We start from the raw sequence: 22,389 nt of genomic DNA on the forward strand, positions 1-22,389 counted from the left end.
ATGGTGTTTGATCTTATAGCATGTTTTAGTATTTGAAGGGTTAAGATAGTTTGTTCTGAGCTTTGTGATATAAATGCCTCACGGTTGAAAATAAATCTCTTGTTTCAAACGCTTCATTTCATCACACAGATGAAACCAGCATCTTTGCTAGCAAGTCATGATTCATATATTTTTTGCTTGTGCCATACATAATGATCAAAAGATCTAGTTACATGCTTCTTAACCGGACTTCAACATTACTAGATGTCTCTTAAACATGACCAAGGCACTGGCGTGGGAGAGAGCTTGATGGTAGATCATATTGCGGCCTAGTAGAATGCCCATTAGGAATCCCTTCATCGTGCGAGTTCCAGGTCACTGGTGGACTCCTGGTTGATGATGGTGTGGCGGCGGCGGCGAAATGTAGTTGTAAACAGGGTGTGGTTCATATGGTGGTGGAGGCGGCTTGTAGCCAGGCTTGTGTGGTGGCGCCGGGGCCTTATGTGCAGGTGGTGTCTTGTATTTTGGCGGAGGCTTGTGCATGGGTGCTGGAGATGGTGGTGGTGACTCGCAATATTCATGTTTAGGTGGTGTTCGAGGCTTATATACTGGTGATGGTGATGGTGATGGTGGTAGTGGTGGCTTGTATTTTGGAAGTGGGGTTGGTGGAGGGCCAGGAGGCTTGTAAGGTTTCGGTGGCAGAGGTTTGTATTTTGGTGGTAATGGTGTCAGTGGCGACTTGTATGGCTTCGGTGGTGAAGGTTTATACTGTGGTCGTGGTGCCTTGTACTTTGGAGGCGACGCTGTTGGAGGCTTGTATGGCTTCGGTGGCGGAGGTTTGTACTTTGGTGGTGGCGGCTTGTACTTTGGAGGCGACGGTGGTGGAGGCTTGGACGTCTTCGGCGGCAAAGGTTTATATTTCGGTGGCGGCGGCTTGTATTTCGGAGGCGGCAGCAGCGGAGACTTGCATGGTTTTGGTGGTGAAGGTTTATGTTCGGGAGATGGTGGTGGTGGCGGCTTGTAAATTGGAGGTGGTGGAGACTTGTATGGCTTCGGTGGTGGAGGTTTATTTTTCAGTGGTGGTGGCTTATATATTGGAGGTGTCGCAGATGGAGGCTTGGATGGTTTTGGAGGCAAAGGTTTATATTTTGGTGGCGGCGGCGGCGGCATGTATTTTGGAGGTGCTGGTGGTGGAGACCTGTATGTCTTTGGTGGCAAATGCTTATATTTAGGTGGTGGTGGTGGTGGTAGCTTGTATATTGGAGGTGGCGCTGGTGGGGGCTTGTATGGCTTCGGAGGCAGCAGTGGAGACTTGTAAGGTGGTGGCGACTCGCATCCCGGTGGTGGCGATGGTGGTGAAGGCTTGTATATGGGCGGCTTGTACTCCGGCGGCGGCGGCGGTGGGGACTTGTACCCATATGGTGGTGTTTTTGGAGGTTCTGGTGGACTACGAGTATAAGGTGCTGCTGGTGGTAATCCATGGTAGTGGTTGGGCGGCCAAAATGGCGAATGCCATGGAGGGGAATGGTGGCCTAATTTCCCAAGGGACGGCGAGGGAAAGAGAAGGAATAGAGAGAGTACAACATGAAGCGAGATCAAATGACCCATCCTTGCTGTGTGAGTAAACCTAGAGACCGTCCTGAGCCCCTTCATATAGTGTGAACTAAGGCCTTGTGGTCCACTTTTGGTGGCAGGTGCCTACTTATGAAGGAGAGCAAGGACACATGAAGAAGGGCATCGAGCAGTGCAATTGAGAGAGAGACAGAGGGAGAGAGAGGAAGAGGCTGAAAAGTGGAATCATTCCCTTCTACCTGTGGCAGTGCCCCATGACCTTTGTCAGAACGTGATGTGGGGGGAGTGAAAGTGTGGAGGGCGTGGAATAACATAGTAGACCTGGTGGATTTCATGCGCCTTTCTTTAGAAGCTGGTGGCTTTTTGCATTAAAACACTCGGAAGGATGGTGTGGGTGAAATAATTAATGGGGTTCCCCTCCTCTGGCTGGAGTATGATTCTCTTCCCAGCTGGCTTTCTGCACTCTCTCTTGGTTCTGGCAACGATGGAATTAATTACGCTGCTATGCTCTACGGGTTAGCTGGAGGGACAAGGTTTGGTGAGCTTGGGCTCAGAACTCAAAAATCTTGACCCATTCATCATCACTTTGTCAAGGTTCTAGGTCCCTAATTTTCATTGGGTTCCACATTTGACTTCCACCGAAGTCTAAATGCAGTTTACCAAGAACAAAAGAAAAGAAAAGAAAAGAAAAGAAAAACGATGTCTAAATGTGCGGTATTATCAGTCTACTGATCATAGATTTTAGAACCTAAATTGATATATAATTAGGAAAATAGTGGAGGAACAATTATTTGAACCTACAAAGGCTTGTTTCTTTTAGGTTTTTTTTTTTGTAAAATTATAGAAGTACTCCCTTCAAGTTTGGGTTGTTTATACTTAGACCCCAAAAGTTTTAAAAAATATCAATTAGCCACTAAAATTTCAAATTCGATGCAATGTGATACAACTGCCTATCTCTATTATAAAATATTATCATGCGAGGTTTTTATAAAATTTTAGAATTGCCCTTCCCACTTATTTAGGAAAGGGTTGTTCTTTAGCATGAATTGAAGGGGGAGGGGAAGGAGAATCATGTAGAGAAAGCTTTTAAGATTCAGTCAAACGGATGAATGATGAAAGATCGAGCACTGAGATTTGTACAGTTGGTTGGATGACAGAGGATGAAACATTTCGAGATCTATGCAAGCAGGTGAATGACAAAGGATGAGATGCTTTGAAATCTGTGTAATCAAATAAATGACAATGGATAGAGTGCTTCGAGGTCTGTATAAATAGATGGATGACAGAGAAGAGAGCGCTTGGAGATCCGTGCAAGCGGATGGATGACAAAGGATGGATCAATTGAGATCCGTGTAGGTAGATGGATGATAGAGGATGGAGTGTTTTGAGATTTGTGCAGGTGGACGGATACCAAAGAGCGGAGCATTTTGTGATCTTTGTCGATGGATGGATGATAGAGGATAAAGTGTTTTGAGATATGTGCCGGTGGCTTAATGATAAATGATGAGCGCTTTGAGATTTATGTAGGCAGATGAAAGATGAAGGATGAAGCGCTTTAAGATCCCCTTCGAAGTCGTACATTTAAATAAAAATATTGTTATAATAACTGAAGTGGTTTTAGAAAAATAAATTCAACTAAATTTTCTTCCGACCCAATGTATATAATGTCAATCAAACTCTTTGCAATCAATTCACTGTCACGACTGCTGTTTCTTTCTTACTAAAATTGATGTGGGCCATGTAGCACTTGTAATAGATTATGATGGTTAGGAAATCATGAGGGTAGATATGACATGATTCCACTGCAAAGTGCTTAGATTTGGACTCAGATAACATTTACTTGGGACATATTATGTATGACGATCTCTTCCTAGTTCATAACCTCCAAAAAGAATTGCATGCGCATAATAAATTGCTCTGCATCCTTGCTTCTAGTTTTGCCCTACCATTTTCATCACCAAGCTTCCATTCTCACGTGGTATTGAAGATCTAAGAGTGGATCCTTCATAATTTTCTACAACTCCGATTCTTGGCGGAGTTTAATATGGAAGTCTGCTCGATATCGACGCTGAGTTTTCATTACAACTAGGTCAGCGAAGGATCTGCAGTCCTCCAGGGATTCTTGACAGCCTATTCTCAACAGCTATTTAGTTTTATAGCTTTACCCATCGCAAATGGGTAAAGCTCTGAACTCACATAGCACTGCATTTTGATCTTTATTTCCGTCCTTTGTGGTATACCATATCCGTGCATGTCAAGTCGAGGAATGCAACTGGGCCTCCCACTCATTGTACCAAAGGAGAGGTTAAAAACCACCGAGGTGGTGGCACAGTGGGAATGGAGCTTTGATTCTACCAGAGTAGCCCAGGTTCGAAATGTGCGGGCGTCGATTAAATGTAGGGACCGGATGCCCTCCGCCTTGTTTGTCCAGTGGAGTCGCTATCTCGTCTGCCGGTTGCTTAGATGGTGCTGGTGTGACGTACTCACATATGAGGCTTTCTACGATTGGGAAGGGTATGAGTAAAACTTGTCTGCCCATATCGAACATTCTCCAGTGGGGGTTGCTACGCGGTTGAGGTTCTCCTCACCCCTTCCTCCCCTTTGCTTTAGCAAAAAAAAAAAAAAAGGAAAAAAAAAAAGAAGAGGTTAAAATAGTATAAAGAAATATCATTGCAGAAGACCAGACCAAGGTACGAAAAGAGGAGTGATAGCCAGCATTCATAATTTTCTGAAGGGGGATATTACAAAACTAGGCAACTACCTCAGCTCTTAATAGAGATGTAATATTATGGAAAAAGATTCTTCATAAAAGGCATGACTACAGACATCAACAACCACTATAATTATTTCCTTCAGGTACTTTCTAAATAAGCCTTGGAAAATTTTTTGTTGGTCTCACCTCAACAGAGATTTCTGATTCACAATCTTTTGTTGTTCTGAGTGCACTATGACCTACTATCTTAAGAGCCTGGTGGCTAGATGGATGATATAAATTAACCATGGTCAGTCACAATCAAACAGTGTCTGATTGTTAAAAATGTTTCTGAATTACATCTGATTGAATCGCATTGAACCATTTAAAATTGCACCAACTCTTTTTTCTCCAAAAATTGCACAAACCTGTGCTCGTTAAGAGCTGAACAGCCAAGTTTACCACACTCCGCTGCTGAGCTAGACTGAACCAATTTCGAACGCTGCGAAACCTGCGACCGGAGGGTGTCGGCTGCCGTCGGGTGATTTAGCAATTCATACCGGAGCTAATAATCCAAACGCAGTGAGCTGATGCAGAATTATTGCATTCATTTACAGATGTTGGCTACAGTCACAATCATGCAACCAGTAATAAGGATAGGCTGCACATATTCCAATTTCTTGGCTAGACTACATTTAGTTCGGGTGGATGGGTTTGGATCCTACAAGGATTGGATTATATTGCTGTTCTACCTGGTTAAATTTGCGTCACCCCTGCATGATTTCAAGACTGAATGCAAAATATGTGATACTCTCTAGTGACTCCTCATATTACTTCAAGTTGTTGAGCAAGACGAGGTCATCACTTGGAGAATGCAGGCATTTGTGATGGATTGCCAATACCTTCAACACCAGCTGCAAAAGAGATTCAGTAATGTCATACATCTGAAGAAGCTGACGCTCGTGCAGATCTGTTTCTCAAATACAGCAGGATTGCACCATCAAGGCTGACCTAGGTGACATCTTTGCCTCCAAGTTTTTTCTTATGTCTTTGGAATAGATTAAAACTCCCGAAAGGGAAGGACCGGTTGGAATCGTTATCACAACCCAGGACACCCAAAAAGTCTAGCTAAAAGATACTATTAATTAGGTTCCTTAGCTCTGTATAAGTATTCAAGATCTACCCAGCGCATAGCCAATGTAGGGCTAAACACATGCACGGCACGAATCTTCACACGAACATTTAAAAAAAAAGAGTAAAAAATAAGGAGAATTTTTGTTCTTAAAATTTTATCCATAGAAAAGGAGTCGGTGATAGAAGTTTATGCTAACTCTTCGAAACAAATTTATACCACGCATCAAATTTAAATTTGTATTATCCCTCAACATGTGTTTTGGCCCACCTAAGTCTGTAGCTAATGAAATCTATGCTTTCCATGATAATGTCTCAAGAGGGTCAAATATAGTTATTGTTAGCCAACCAAGCTCTCTTTCACCTAATTTTCAAGAGCTTTATACCCAAGCAGTAATTAATCTCCTGGTTGGCACCTCTTCTCAAGGACACTGTGTCAGGATCAAGTCCTAAAGGAGTTTCCCACTGTCTCAAAATGGGTTATGCTAAGCATGGCTGAGTGGAGCTCGGTAGAGCGTGAATTAAACTTGGGTGTTGGCCAGGGTAGCCTGGGTTCAAGAAGGCCAGGCCACCATGCTAGATTCTGTTAGGGGAATAACCCTAAGTCATATATCCACAGAGGCGCTCGGCCGAAGAGCGCCGACCGAAAAGCTGCTCGGCCAAGAAGTGCCGACTGGAAAGCCACTCGGCCGAAGAGCGCCAACCGGAAAGCTGCTCGGCCAAAGGATGCCGACCAGGAAGGCACTCGACTAGAGGGCGTCGACCAGAGCGCGCGCCAAGAGGTGCCCCACCCAAAGCTGCTCGGTTAGAAAGTGCCGACCAAAGACAGCGCCAAGGCACTTTGCTAGAAGGTGCTCGCCTAAAGGGCGCCGACCAGGAGTACTTGAAGCAACCCCGCCACAGGGCGCCCCATTGGGCGACCAGCTCGGCTCGGCACTCTTGCCGAGCCGATGCCTTAACCAAATGTTTAACCTCCGCCTAAAGTCCAAGGGACTGACAACTCCTACGGCTTGCGACCTGCCACTATCTCCAAGCCATCAAGGCATAAGATCTTCGCAGGTATTCGGCACGACCTGCCATTAATGCACGAGACTCTCTCAAGTCTCCGATGCACTCAGTCATTTAATGAACACGGCCCAAGACGATCTCCGGATCGCTGAACCATCAGAGCGCATGGCTCTACCTGACCGCCGGTTCATTCGGTAATAAATGCACTTACCATCCACAGACCCCAGGCCCGCTACGGCCGGCGGTTCAACCACTCCAACAGGTCCGATCGACCGTGACAACTCCCTGGTTCCGGTCTGATTCGGCCTTATTTTCCACCACGCCATTAATGGGCCAAATCGTGCCCAATTATCACATAACAGGACAAACCTCATGTCACCTCCCAGGTAACCGAATCCTCCTATAAAAGGGAACCTGGGGGGAAGAGGAAAGGGGGACAAAAAGCAAGAGAAAAAAACCCGGAGCTGGAGAGAACCCTCCTAGACCGGGGGAAAAAGGAAGAAAACAGCACAGACACAATTGAACACAAGATTCTGTCTTCTCCACATACTCTCTCCCCTGCTCTCTCCACATACTTGCCCCCTCTGACTTAGGCATCGGAGGGCCGGCGCCGGGGAGCCCGGCCACCGGCTTTTTTGCAGGACAGGACAGGACTGGACGCACCACCCCTCTTCGGACGCTCCCACGCCCCCCGGCGGAGGACGCAGCCAGCCGGCGCACCACCGTCCGCCCCCTGCAGCAGCGGAGCTCCTCCTTCCCCGGCTTCACGGTGGCCCCCGGGTCCAATTTCCAGCAACACCAATAAAACTCCATTTGCACTCTTGGGTTCAGTCTCAGGCCTCAGAGAGTCCAAGCCAGGCCTCACAATTTCTTATAATGACAGAATTTTGTTAAAAGCTTAAAACATGCTCAACTAATCAAAAGCAGTCTTCCAATTGCAAAAATGATGCTGCCGAGAATAATTTTCAATGAAGATAGCAATGGATTCAAGCATGGCTCTGCGGCTCACACCAGTGGTTGTGCCCTTGGAAGTGTCAAGCCTGGTCCCCAGCTTATCATGCGCATGGTTCCACCACCATTAACCTTCCACTTGAAGCACTGCATTATGGCTCCAAGAGATGGCAGGATAAGCTATAGTGCTAACAAAGTGTTCATCATAATGGTGCTTCCCTCTGACATCGATCATGCTTCGCCTTCCAATTAATCTTTCTGGCTGGAATTTAAGTGGCTCCACCCAGTAGCTGGGGTTCCTTCCAATGGCCCATATGGTGACAATTAATGCTTCCCTCTCACCTTCTTGTTTCTCTCTTACTTGGTGTATGAGAAACCTTGGTTGTATGAGATGACAATCACACAAGGTCCCTTGATTTCGAGTCCACTTGGTGTCAAAGGCTTTCACTCCAAACAAATTGTGCTAACATATTTCGATCCTTAAAAGTTAGAAGAACATCACGCAATTAACACATGGTGCAATTCATGCGAACTATGTTGATGAAGATGGATGGAAGGATGACATCGGATCATTCATGTAACTTGAGAGATCTAATTAAAAATATTTAAATTAGAAGATGTCGGAATGGAACTTAGGTAAAATCGAGAGAGTAAGAGTGTAGTTTAATCTAAATATAACTAATAAAAATATTAACAAGTGTTTCCCGAGGTCTATAAGCTTACATAGCAGCAGTTTAAAAAGTAACGATAAAAACATTGAACACTAATGTATAAGTTTCTTTTTGTGTTGATTTTCTTGTTACACCATGAGTCTTGCACTGCTTTACCATGACTTGTGGTCTTACAGGCAAACGTGTTAGTAATGGAGCACCAATACAAAGGCTATCAAGTATCCGTTCTGCTTCAATAATAGATCTAATCAACTTCAAAAACAGAAGTAGATTACATCTAATATTTTGTAAAATCTATCTTTAACATCTGATTAAATTAATGGCGTTAATAAAATTATTTATCTCATATGAAAAATTAAAATTACTTTTGGGTGGAGAGAAAAATGCACATATTTTCTCATATCCTTAGTTGCTCTTAAATTTTTTTGATGTGACATATGAATTTTGTTTAAGATTAATGGTTTAACTAATATTTTATTAAGTTATGAATTAAAATATTAGATAAAAATAAATTTTCAGGCGAGAAATATAGATTTTTTAAAGTGTTGAATATAAGTGTAATTTGTTTCTAAAAACAATACACACCCCTCAGTCGGATCAACTTGCGAGTATCCATGACTCGAAATCGGTTGCCTCGGTCACGGTTCAATCCAAATATCAATATTATAACTTGTCTTGCCAAAATGGTGGGGACAAACCATGGTCATTGGTCACCACTCCGCGTCCAAAACACCGGGTGGAGCCATCCGTGGGCGGCCGGCCTCCGCCTCCGGTTGGATGGACCTCGCCAGCCCACTTTATCATTGAAAGGAACAAAAAAAAGCCCAAGATTTCAAAAGGGATACCACCCGTACATCTAAGAATGATTGGTGTGACATCTTATCCTTTGATTTTATATATATATATATATATATACACACAGAGAGACACAACTTATCTATTTGCTCATTAAAAAATAAAATTATCAACGAATTTTAGTTTGATGGTACAATCCATGCCTCTCAAGGTAAGACAAGAGACGTCAACTGTCCTTCCGGACCCCATTGCTTGGTACCTCAATTCCGGGGGCTCAATCCAGGAATTTGGAATTCGAGGGGTACGAGATCAGAACCCCTCCCATCTTTTTTTTTTTTTTTTTAATCTCTATAGTATTTGGTAAGCTAAAGAAGAAACTTGTTAAATATGGGTATATGTGTTCAACTCCATTTGATTTTTCGCTATTCTAAAAATCATCATATTAATGGAAAAAAAAAATCGGCTGCTGAAGAAAATTTTAGCCATTATTTGTCTTCTCGATTTTTTGCTCCTATAACTTATGCACCTTTCCAAAATATCAAAGAAGAATACACATGATGGTGGTCCGATTTTTTTTTCTTTTCCCTTTTTTAAGAAAGAGGAGCTGCAGCCAAATTGTGAATAAGAGTGATGGTGGGATTTTTTTTTTTTGGCGGAATCATCATACAATATATACAATATATGCATGAATACATCCAATAAAATTATAAAATAAAAACTCACGGAGTGCCCGAGGCAACTTCCCCTTTCCGACCCATAAAAGTGATGGTGGTTCGCGAACTCCTTGGAGGCTTAGCAGTAACATTGCTGGTAAACCTATAAGCAAATTGTTTCACCTTAACTTTTTAGTTGTTGCTTTATTTTTAAAAATAAAAAATACAAAAACTAATGCCATTGTTTTTGCACCACAACTACTATATAAAAATCTCATCAACCACCACCACCACCAACATCATCATCTTTGCATCACAATTAGCGTCGTTGCCTACTAGTCTACTACCACTATTTGTCACTTTACTACAATACCATTATCATCGCCGTCCACACTACCAACACCACTATAGCTATCATTGCTTCTATTATCATTACTATCATCATTGGCACCACTGCCATATTTATATTTTAAAAAAATAATTAACTATACTATATATTTATATTTTTTAAAAAATTAAAAATATAAAATTTAAAGTTTTTGTTTTTCTATTTACAAAATAAAAAATAAAAATAATACCACGCAGCACCCAATTTTTTTTCACCCACATTTTAACAACTAACATAAATCATACTTCCTAACCAACACTTATCATCATGGCAAGCAATCCTGGTAGTTTATCCAAAAAGCCAGCAGAGACAATCCAAAAATTCAGGTCCTTTCCCCCACCGGCTTCCTCTCACCATTAAACACTCCCCCTTCTTAATTTTTGTTTGCTTTGAAGCTGCTATAACTTGAGAGGACAGAAAGGATCGCATGGAGGCTCGCAGCAAACAAAATGCAAAGCCTCGATTGTACACTTCCCAAGTCCCCAAAACCATAATATGCTACCAATTCACACTCGCCATTAACAGCATATTCAAACTTAAAAGCACCCACTTGTAGCTCAAATGGTGCCTTTTTGTTTCATCTTAAATTCTATCTATCCAAACTAACATCTTTACACTTTCTATCATTCCTATATATCCATTCTAACCAAGCAGTCACCAACACAAGAATTTCCAAATGAATTACACGCCAAAAAAATTAAGAGAAAGCATACATTGGACGAGATTTCATTGAAATATTATCTAGTGGAATCACAACCGTGATATTTTTTCCCCACCCTGAAAAAGAGAGAGAGAGAGAGAGAGAGAGAGAGAAAAAAAAAAACCAATATAAGTTAAAAATCTCTCTTTCTTTTTTTCCCCCTACGTTTCCATACCTCTCAAATGGATCCTTCCTTGGCTGAGAGCCGCTTCAGGAACTCGTACGTGGTGATCATGGTGGTCGCCGACACCGACATCGACGCCCATCTCGGCCCCAGCCCTCTGTAGCACGCCCCCCACCCCCCTTCCCTCAGTAACCTCTTCACCGTGGCTCCTACCGTCGCCCTCCCCCCATCCCCGCCGTCCATCACCTGCAACCTCGTCTTTATCGTGTCCAGCGGCATCGTCACCACCGCCGCCGCTCCCCCCGCTGCCGCTGCACTCACCCCCTGCACCGCCACCACCGTCCCGTAGTCCGGCCTCAACCCTCTTCCGCCGCCGCCCCCCGCCGCGGAGAGGCGGCTGAGCCCGCCCCAGATAAGCCGTTGGGAGACGGAGTAGGACGCCCACCAGACGGCATTGGAAGGGGCATAGGTGAGGATCGACATGCCGAAGCCCCGGTAGAGGCCGCGGAGGCCGTCCGATCGGAGGATCTTCCTGAAGGCGTCCACGCCGCCGAGGTACCTCGCGACGGCGCCGCTGTCCTGGACCATGAGGCGCTGGCTGACGACGTCGATCGGGGTCCAGACCACCTGGGCTGCCACCGCCGCGCTGAGCCCTGCGGCCGCCGAGGCGGCCGCCGACGCCGCCGGCTCGGGGACCCCGAACTGGACCGTGGCGGTGCCGATGGCACTCTTGGTCACCTCCAGCGCGGTCATGTATAGCGCCCGGGCGGGGATGGTCCCGGTCAGCGACGTCGCGAACCCCTTGTAGAATCCCTGGAGCCCCTCGTGCCGGAGGATTGCAGCCGCCGCCCGGAGACACGGCGGCGGCGGGTGCGTCACCTGGAGCCTGGTCTTCAGCACCACTACCGGGTACAGGGCTGCCGACACGCCGGAGAACAACGCCGCCCCGAGGACGAAAAACCTCGACTTGTCCAGCATCTTCCAGTCCACCTCCGCCGGGACGCGGAGCTCCGCCGCCGCCGTCCGGCTATCCTCCGCCCCCGTCGCCGTCCTAAGGATCATATCTCCGTGTTTTCTCCTACCTATTATATTAAATTCAACTTCTCCTCCATCCATCTGCACAACCACCAACCAAACCCTGATCCTAATTCTCTTCCTATGAGCACTATCCTCTGTGAAAGAAAAAAAAAAAACATCAGTCATTTTTTTTTCTTTTCAATCTTATTCATGTACAAGATGGATATCCATAGGCAAACTAAATATTTTCAAAAAAAATATTTTCTAGAAAAAGAAGAAATATAGGCCAATCTTGAATACAAAGAAAGAATATATATAATGCTGAAATGGTGATGTTATCGAGAGTGATTATACGTAATATATAAACTACCCTACCTTCAAAGGAATCCCTCTTTTTCTCAATATCGCCTTGGAACGGGGCAATTCAGAGCCGGACGAGAAGCGAGTGCAACGTCTCCAGTGAAAAGCAGCGTTAGGAGTTTGGGAGAAAAGAAGAGGAGACGAAGAAATGGGAGAGTGGAGAAGAACGAAGGGAACAGCTTCGCGGGTATGGCGCGGAGAGGAGATATCTTTATGGATCCTGGGGGCCTTATTGCATATTTATAGACTCCTTCTACCGGCGAGCGAGGAGGTCCGAATGACACGTGTCCTAAGGCCGTTCCCAGGTAGGCACGCAGCGCGACGTGGAGCCCTGTCCCCTTATGGACCAGGTCCAGTGGCCCAATCCAAATCGGGGAGCATATGTATCAGGGGAAACGTGGCGAGCGACTATTGGACTGGTTCACTGAACCTAGCCCATCTAATAATTAGATGTTCTGTTGTCGATGTATCCGTACCCTCGTTTACGGGCATCTCCAGTTTTTTTTTTTTTTTCTTTTTGGCTAAAGCCAGGTTCGTTCTTTAAATCCCACAAACATCCATTGGCAAGCACCCAGAAATCAAACATCCATTATGATTTCCTAACGACCGTTATGTTTACAAGAACGGGAAAAGCATAACGGCCGTTATTTTCATTATGCTGCTAAGCAGGATAGGTGTGCTGCTTCACGATACGGTGGGCCGGCGGCGCCCGCATAAAGGGAGGGGTTGGGATTAACGGTGGGCTGGAGCTCATCACAGGCGGTGGATAGGATGAAGAATAGCCGTCGGATTGGCGGTCGTTTGATAACAGCCCATGGATTGAGGCTTCTCGTGGATAATCAATGGGTAGAGCGTGAGGTAGGCAGTGGGTGCCATCCTGGCTCCCAGAATTTGCGAGATCCAGAGGTTGTTTTGGGAAAAGGACAGACGATGGAGGGTGAGGAAAGAAAGATAAGGCCTTTATGTTAATGACGATAAGTAGGACATCTCCAGTTCCTGAAATCAAAGTTCACATCGATGCTCTTACAATCATATTTGAAGCTGTTATCTATTAGTGAAAAACTAGTTGTTTTGGTTAACCAAAAAAAAAAACTAGTTGTTTTAGGAAACCACGAAAAACTCAATTGTATTTAAAACATCTCTAATAAGTAATAACTTTAGGTATATTAATTAATTATAATAAATGCGTAGTACTTTATTGATCAATACCACAGTGGTCCAACATAGAAAGAAAACTAGTCCTTTCTATCTTTTGTTTGCTGGATTGCAATCATTAAGGACTATTTGGTAGGGGATAGTCTGGCATCAAAAAATTCAATAGCAGATTACCATATTTGGTATCAAAAATGAATAAGAGAGATGGTAAAATAAATAATAAATTCTATGTCTATTTCTTTAAGGGTTTGTTTGGTTAGGTGTATCATATCATAGAATAATCTGATGATTTCTGTAAATTATTTATCTGCAAAAATGATTGCGGGAGAAAATAAATTTTACCATATTTGCTTCGTAGACAAATTACTCCAAAAAATAACATCGAAAAAAAATTAAGGTAATCCTATATAAAAATATTGCCAAATTTTCAATAATACCTTTGAATAAACAATTCAAGTAATAACTTTTGTTTCTTAGTCCATTTGTTGGCTATTTATAGCCCATTTACATAAACGTTGTCAATATTAACTATTCAAATATTAAAATATATTTACATGAGTTAATAAAAAAAATTATAATTCATTATACATATATTAGAAATTATTATTATAAATAAACTTTAGTATGTTTTAGTGTATAAATAAATATATTATTATTAATAAATCCTATACTAGATTTATTGATAATTAATAAATATTTGTTTATTATTTATTAATAATTAATATTTATTAATAAATATAATGGGTGGCATTTTATTTTTCCACGCTAGGTTACTAAGTAGAGGTAATCCACAATTATCATTTTTTGATGAAAATACCCTCAATCATAGTATATTAATATGCTATAATTAATATTAATTATATTTATAATATCTTATATTAATATATTATAAATATATTAATATATATTTATAAATATTAATTATAAATAAATAATTGACAAAAAATATTAATTATCAATATATATATAACATAGAGTTTATTAATAGTTAATATATTTATTTATATACCCAAACATACTAAGATTTATTTATAATAAAAAATATATTTCAATATTCGAAATAGCTACAATTGACAATAATTATATAAGCGGGGCATAAATGACCAACAAATTAACTAAAAAAAATTATTATTATTTGAATTGTTGAGAATTCTGCAATATTCTCATATAAAATTACCTCCAATCAAACATAGTAAACTTTTTTCGATACTGTTTTCAAAAATAATTGTTCATCAACCAAATATGGCAAAATTTATGTTCCTATCTAATTATTTTTTAGATAAATAATTTTTAAAAATTATCATATTATAGCTTGTAATCTAAGCTACCCGAACAACATGAACTTAGATTGATCCATAGGACCGGAATCATCTCTGAAATTCTCCTACTTATTGAGTCAATGACATGCATTGAATGATCCTAGTATGCTTAAATATTATGATGGCACTTATTGATAATCTTGTGTGATCAAAGCCATAAAATTATTTATATGGAATCCGACACCTAAATCCTAAATAGCAAGACCAATTCAGCAACAAAGAAACTTGCCTCTTCAATCTTTATTTATCAAGGCCACGTCATGAAGCAATGACAAAAACCATATAGAAAATTACTATAAACGGCCCTCAGATCCCAAGACAATTGAACCTGAAACCGTTCAGCGCACAAAACTATAAACATCGGAAGAATGTTACGGAAGAATCAACAAAAGCCAACACCATTCACTAAACCACGGGAGAACAATAATGCCTACAAAAAAGCATCTAAGCATGACTACAAGATAGATAAAATTCTACATCCAGCTGGAAGATCGTACAGCATTAAACAGGAGGATCCTTGCATGAGTTTTTTTTTATTGAAAGGACACTGGAAAAGTCCACCAAGAATTTATTAAAGCAACTAAAACCGCATTTAGAAAAAATCAAAATTAAAATCAGAATTGGAAGGGTTTGGAATGAAAATTAGAATAACCATATCTCTTATTATGTTTGGTTCGTGACTGAAATCGAAATGAAATTTGAATACCATAGAATAGTAGGGATTAGGTTTGAAATGATTGGGGCATTCTCGTCCTAAGGAATGGGGATGGGACTCCTCCAGACCAAACAGACTGGAATAGAAGTCATTTACCCAACCAAAATATACCCCAAAAGACAAAGCTTACATGATATTTACAAAGAATAGATGAGAAGGAGAGAAAAACAGTACAACAAAGATAATGGAAACCGGATTAACAGAACTACACCCATAGAGGGAAATGTAATCTGACAGAATTGAGATCCAAAGAGATATTCAGAGAGAGAGAAGAATGTCCGCACCAGGAGGAACAACATGGAGAAAGCCAGCCAGAGTTTATCCTTGTAGCCACAGAAACAGAGCAGAAGAAGAGTCACAGAATTGCTCCCAGCCGCCGCGAAGAGAACTGAAGTTTCTTTATCCAAGTAGCCACAGATCTGTGCAAAGAGGAGCAAAATTTTTTTAACATAGAGTACTAATCTACCAAGTACTCCTTACGACAGTGACCTGCAAATCTGGATGCACAAGAACATGCCAGAGTTTAGACTATCATAAGGATTCTTACATGAGTTAACAGGACGAACCACCTTTTCCTATGAATTGGGTAGAAAATTTGCCACCAAAATGCAACGAAGAGAATCTTGCACCAAAACTCAGGAGGAGCGAGCTCTCTTGTTGCCGCATGATGGGCACTTGTACTGCTTGATGTGCTCAACTCTAGCTGGGGTGAACTTAAAACACTTGCCATGAAACCACTTCTCACATATGTCACAGCAGATCCACAAATCATCTGATGCATAGTTGTCCCCACACGCAGAACAAACAGTCTCCACATGCTCTTCTTCATCTTCCCCATCCAGACCTTCATCTTCTTCCTTCCGCTGCCCCTTTGCATACTTGGCCTGGGGCTCTGATGCACGCTGCTTTATTTTCAGACAACATAAAGGGCAGAGGTGATCAAAAAGACAAAAGTGGTAGATAATCATTTGACTGCAAGCGAACATGGATAAATCTAAATGAATGATATGTTGGATGAAAGCAGCAAATTTCCATCCTTCATGGAGATAATGGGCCTACAAGTGGATTGGCACCCCATCAAGATGACAAGAAGGCCATAATTCTCATATGATATTCAGAAAACAAATGGCATATGCATGCTGCAAGCCTTCACTCAAAAAAAGGGATACAGAGAAAAAGAGGATAGTCAAAAATACCAATCCCATGTAATTACATTAATCAGCCCAGATGATAACATGCAAATGTAAAAGATGTTTTACATGCCCATTAATTCTACATGGAGAAAACTGTTATTTACTCCCCACCCTCCCACAAATTATCATGAGCAAGGACAGTCATGCAAATATAAATACATGATAAAAAAAAATCAATCAATGTTTTCCCCTCGTTAAAAGTCTGCATAGACTCAACTTCTAATATGCATAGAAGATCTTGTATAAACTGAACAATCATGAATCTTATGACAGCAGGTATGCCATTTTAGGGTAAAAGAAAATTATGTCATTCTAATACCATATAACCAGTTAAATCTTTGCTCTGGAGAATTTGATCTGTCCATATTTAAGGAGAGTGATGATAACCATGCAACACCTGTTGCAAGTTCAGTCGAACCATCAAGGATCAGAAGGTTCTTTACCAGTTTAGAGTTTGACTTGGATTTGTTACTGCTGTGATTGGTACCCGTTGTTTCCACTATGTTCTTTACATTCACAACTTCATATATGGTAGGCAGTCTGTTAATCAAGCCAAAGAGGTGCTTCCTGCATCAGAAATACCAACTAAAATTTACTGGACTGCCATTAATTAAACATTGGAATCTGTCATCACTTAATTTCAACAGAAAAATGGGACAAGATAATAAAACTCTGGAGGAATTGAAATAAAAAGGAAACCAAAAGATGGAAAAAACAACTATAACTCTCAAAACATGCATACCTACATACAGAAATTAGTCCATTTAGAAATAACAATTCGAGCTATGAAAGTCGGATACAAAATGTCAGATACATTAAATTTCACGACATTAGGTTCCAAAAGAATTTACTTGATGCTGTCATTTTTTCATATAACTACATTGTACTTCTGTCCTTTGATAACTTGTCAACAGGTCCAACTTAGTCAATGGATGGCAAGCTATTCCGGGTTTCTGACCAAATTAGTCCTATGCAACAATAGTAAAGCAAGGATATTCAACCAAATTCCATAACTAGTTCCAAGGAGAGCATTTGATCCCATATATATGCAATCATCAAATCATATCAACAATCAAGTTCGATACTTCACCAAAGCCTTACTCATGCTACAAACTTCCATTGGACTTTTATTCTTCCCCTCAACATTGCTGACTCTTCAAGAAAATACCAACATCCATGCCTTTATTGGACCTTCACCGCTCTCCTAAGCACATGCACGCAAGGTCTGCCGTACCGGTACCGGTCGGCGTACCGGTGGCCGGCCGGACCGGTACGGTACCGGTCCGGTCCGGTACGTACCGGCCGGTACCGGTCCCGTACCGGCCGGTACGCGGTGGTTTCAAAAACCACAGTGCGCGGCGCTGTGGTTCTAAAAAAAAAAAAATCGTACCGGTGCGAACCGGCCGGTACCGGGAAATACCGGTTTTTTATCCGTTCCGGTACCGGTCCACGGCCGGACCGGTACGTACCGGTACGTACCGGCCGGTACGGGCCGGTACGGCATTCCATGCATGTACCATTTCAGTCAGTGATATGTTCAGCATTTTGGAGCAATGCCTAAGCTTCATATAACCTACACAATTTAATCATAACCGCACACAGTATTGCAATATTTCTCGTGACAACTCACTGTAGCAGATATAGCCACTTTCAGTGGAAGAAAAATAAGAAATGAAAAAGGTAATAAAGATCACCACTATACTATTTACTCTTCCTCTTACTACCACACATATGATACATTAATTTCAGGATTCTCATAGCTGCAAACTTGTCAGAACTCTTTGGTATTTTACCTCTTCATGTATACTGATCCAGTGGTGCAATATTCAAATCAAAAGAGAAACCTGCTCGGACCCTTTTTTTTATGTCTAACCATTATCATTATCCAACCATACCTGCCTTAGTCATGTTAACCTTCCTGAGCCTCTGAGCATGAGCCATCGCAGAACACTGAGCCAATATCAATAAAACTGCCTCCTCAATATCCATAGGAACTATCAGATATCCACACCTGTGTTTTATGAAAATAAGACATCTAGTCCTGTATACCAGAAATAAGAACCTATCAATACAACTGAGTCATGTATATGCATCTATCTCTATTCTATGAAAATCAGACATCTAGCCCTGTATACCAGAAATAAGAACTATAACAAAGTATTATAATAGATTACCAGTACCAAACCATGGAGGACTGCAAAGCATAAAACATAAAGAAGATGAAGTGTGGCTCACAACTGATAAATGAACCAGACCTATGAAACAAATAAAATAAATTAAAACATATATTACATCCATTTCACCAACATGTGTAAATGCAGTGTATTTAAAAAAAGCTGCTGGCAAGTATTTTGCAGCAATAACTTGAAGCTAAGAAATGATAAAAAAAATTCAGAAAACATTTTATTATTAAATTGAACTGTGCTAAGCAAATATTTTCTTTAAGACCTACATTTTCTGACTTTCTAGCATGTTTAATCTTAAAAAAAAGAAACATAACAAATTACTTCATTAGCTTCAAGCCAGGACTTTAACAAAACAACACATATCTTTTCATATTTTGATCCAACTAAATCCGCAAAAGTGAGTTAAAAAAAGCTCTAGCATTGCTACAGAGTTAACCATGCTTTGTATATGTAATGAACTAATGTATGACCACAACTGTAACCCCTCTCCCTTCTCCCTTCAAGGCAGAAATCTCTATATGCCAAAATATCTCAGAACAATCTTGAATATAAAAGTATATTAATTATTAAAAGAGTGAACTTTGTGCCTGGGAGGCATGGGGGTTCAGTATTTACTAAAAGTAGAGGGCATTCATAACACTCAGGGTCAGGCAGCTGAGACATTTTCCTATCGTAATAGGAGGATCAGACAAGCATCAACTCTAATCTAAGAGGGAATTAAGCAACCAAATAGCTTCAAAATTTTCTTTTTTTTATATTTGTTTCTTTTTCATGGTTTCACTCCTAGTTAGTAGTCTACTTGCAGAGCCTCCTCGACAGATGCCCTGGAAAACTTCCATTCTATCTAACTTGACACCTGGTACAGAATCATGCCATTATACAAGCCATGTTGACATTATTATAGCCCAGAGATCATGTATGCAGCATAATTATGGCAAAAGTCAATTTGCAATTTGCAATTGAAATCTGATGTGCAATTTGCAAGCTGTTCTGATGGGATGCAAAAGCCACACACATGGGACATTAAAAAATAAAAGCAGAAAGATAATGATGCTGTCAAACCTAAGTAAAAAAAGGACACAAGTTTCAATAAGCTACAAAATGCAGGCAATACACACATGAAATTATTCAACTTTTATGCATCAAAAAACTAGGGGTGCTTAAAAGGAAAATCAAGGCAAAAGAACGAATATAAAAATCTAATGGACAAATAAAAATGGGAAGAAGTGATATTTAAATAAATAAGAAGTCATTACTATAAGTCTCTCTGGGAAGCTTGATTTTATTAATCACCTGTCATCTTGATAAAATCCAAATCTAGCACCAAAATAAAATGCAACAGAAAGTAACCATGCATCACTGTGTGCAGCGACTAGAGAGAGCCAGTCTTTCTCTTGCATTCCATCTCTCGCAAAGTTAATGCCCAACGCAGGCTCTGGGATCACTGGAGGCATCTCTTCTGAAGGGATTTTAACTTCCCACTGTTCATCAGGATATCCATAGAGGCATAAATTCTCCTTTTCTGCAACAAGAATCATTCAGATGGAACCATAAAATCCTATCTGATTGACAATCTGCTTAGCCAACAAATAAACTCAGTAAGTCATTCAGGCATGTGATAGAATTTGTTTCATTATATATGAAACTACTTGACACAACATCAGGGTTCAGGATTGTAAGTTAAATGGCACAGGTCAAGCATAATTTCAGCATATGTATATATTAGTAAAGCAAGAAAAAATAGAAGAGGGCGAGCCACTTTATTCACATTGCAGCAACTATTATTTACAATATGATTTACAATATTTACATAATTGCAAAGATATGTTAAAAAAATAGTTAAAAAAAAAAAATCAGTAACTCCATAAAGACTGATTTGGCTTTATCAATGATCTTAGCGTCTTCCATTCTTAAGGTGCTGACCATTTTAGATGATAGGGCGCCTCAGCTTATCATTCGAACATTATATTAAAACAAAGCCATATAACACCAAAGCGAAGCCAGATAAAGGGGACGTTGTAAATGATATGTACCACTTTTCTAATGTTTGACATTATAACCGTGTATGGCGAAATACAAGAAATGAGCATCATATAAGAATGAAACAAACAATAAGTGCATACAGAAAGGAAAAAAAAATCACACACAACATTGCTTATCCATATCCAATCAGTTGGCTTCGACTAAAATGGAGCAAGTTGACATCACATAAAGAAAAACAACTGATGAAGCTGTTTCACTGCATTCAAAAACCTCATATTGGAATATTCTTAAAACTCCAAAACAAAACAATGCAAACTTATAAATACCGCAACCAAAAGAAACCCCTCATTAGAACTGCTTGTCTTGAGCAGTATCGAGAGACTAAAATAATCGCAATTATCAAGCTTACTGTAATTTTCGAGTAAAAACATTACTAGAAATTAAATCAACAAGGCAAGCTACAGTACAGGTTCGTACGAAGGGACAAATTAAGGACCCTGCCAAATTACCTGCACCTTTTGCCAAAAAAAAAAAAATGACAGCGAAAAAACTAAACTAACAACGATAAATATAAAACATATACGCACAGAAACGTGAGGATCGGGGTTGCATCTTTCGCGCGAAAGAAGGATTCACCTTCCTTCGCGCGAATCCACCGTTGGATCATCCATCGCACAGCTCTCAAAGCGCCCCGAACTCATCATTCATCCGCCTGCACAGATCGCAAAGCGACAGGTGGGTGATCCAACGGTGGTTTCGCGCGAGGGAAGGTGAACTCTTCTTTCGCTCGAAAGATGGCCCCCGACCCTCTCTGAGAACCCACACATGCAAGGACAACGAACGACAGGAAAACGGCACAAGAAAATGGCAGAAAAAGGCATAAAAAAATGCGAATTCCTCACCAGGTTCACACTGCTGGTGGAAATCCTCCACATCTGCATCACTCGAGACGAAAAAGGCCATTAAATCGTCCAAGAAATCAACATAAACGAACCGAAATGGCATCTTCTTAAAAAAAAAAGGAAATGCCTCGAGAAAGGGGGAAACGGAAGATTAACTGAGCTCACCGGTGGAAAGGGCTTTGACGATCCCGGCCCTCCGGCCCTTGAAGTCCCGGAAAACCTCCTCCACCATCCTCAGGCCGCACGGCACCGATTCCCAGTCCATACCCCAGCTCCAAGGACAATAACAACAACCGAGCAATCGAGAGAAAGGGAATTTAGAGGGAAATTATCGGAATTCGAAGAACGAAAAATGGGCGCCCGGGGGTGGGGAGCGCAGAGAGAGTTTGTTTTATAAGGGAGGGAAAGAAGGGAGGTAAAAGCAGTCATTTATTTTCACCTCCGAGAGGAAGATAAGAAGAAATGGAGGGGGTTGAAATGAGGGAATAAAGTGGATTGGAGAAATGGGAGGGACGAGTCCGATGCGGGTGGGGTGAGAGGGGGTTCGAAGTCAGAATCTCTGCTCTCGTACCATATTAATCCTAAAAATTTGACGTAGATTTATTTATATAATTTTATTTTTTCTTACACATGTCAGTTATTATATTGTATATAATATAATATAATATATATTGATAAATATTTTTTGATTTTTGAAGATATTTTATTATACTTTTGTCTTTAAAGTGAAATGAAAGGAAATTTGTTTTTATTTAAGATAAAAAATTAAAGATAGATGATGGAGATATGCTGATGGAGAGACGATTGAAAAGTTGGGTTTATATTAGAATTGGCAGTGAAGATAAATTTTAATAAAAAAATATGAGAGAAAGAAAATAAGAATTTTGTAAATACT

The 22,389-nt window shown here is 40.9% G+C and overlaps 3 protein-coding genes across 4 annotated transcripts; all 3 read right to left on the reverse strand.

Moving 5' to 3' along the window:
• Nucleotides 1-84: 84 nt before the first annotated feature.
• LOC108511253 (uncharacterized) lies at nucleotides 85-1,826 on the reverse strand. The gene has a single exon (XM_017842439.5). The coding sequence runs from the start codon at nucleotides 1,630-1,632 to the stop codon at nucleotides 355-357; it is 1,278 nt and encodes a 425-aa protein (XP_017697928.3). The 5' UTR covers nucleotides 1,633-1,826; the 3' UTR covers nucleotides 85-354.
• Nucleotides 1,827-10,537: 8,711 nt separating this feature from the next.
• On the reverse strand, nucleotides 10,538-13,961 carry LOC103705782 (uncharacterized). The gene is made up of 2 exons (XM_039134357.3): nucleotides 12,057-13,961; nucleotides 10,538-11,836 (listed from the first exon to the last, which is right to left on the reverse strand). The coding sequence occupies exon 2, from the start codon at nucleotides 11,778-11,780 to the stop codon at nucleotides 10,719-10,721; it is 1,062 nt and encodes a 353-aa protein (XP_038990285.3). The 5' UTR covers nucleotides 11,781-11,836; nucleotides 12,057-13,961; the 3' UTR covers nucleotides 10,538-10,718.
• A 1,235-nt stretch (nucleotides 13,962-15,196) lies between these two features.
• Nucleotides 15,197-22,015, reverse strand: LOC103705781 (PHD finger protein ALFIN-LIKE 5-like). 2 transcript variants are annotated; one of them, XM_039134361.3, is made up of 6 exons: nucleotides 21,660-22,015; nucleotides 21,495-21,527; nucleotides 19,903-20,131; nucleotides 16,867-16,990; nucleotides 15,778-16,132; nucleotides 15,197-15,649 (listed from the first exon to the last, which is right to left on the reverse strand). In XM_039134361.3, exons 1-5 carry the CDS (start codon nucleotides 21,757-21,759, stop codon nucleotides 15,866-15,868), a joined length of 753 nt encoding a protein of 250 aa, XP_038990289.3. In that variant the 5' UTR covers nucleotides 21,760-22,015; the 3' UTR covers nucleotides 15,197-15,649; nucleotides 15,778-15,865. The 2 variants fall into 2 exon arrangements, with proteins under 2 accessions (XP_038990289.3, XP_089783629.1); XM_089927503.1 differs by having other exon boundaries at nucleotides 15,778-16,135.
• Nucleotides 22,016-22,389: the final 374 nt, after the last annotated feature.

Source organism: Phoenix dactylifera, chromosome 15 (genome assembly GCF_051530095.1).
Source record: "Phoenix dactylifera cultivar Ajwa chromosome 15, Ajwa_hap1_PhDact_Kaust_v1.1, whole genome shotgun sequence".
Taxonomy (NCBI): domain Eukaryota; kingdom Viridiplantae; phylum Streptophyta; class Magnoliopsida; order Arecales; family Arecaceae; genus Phoenix; species Phoenix dactylifera.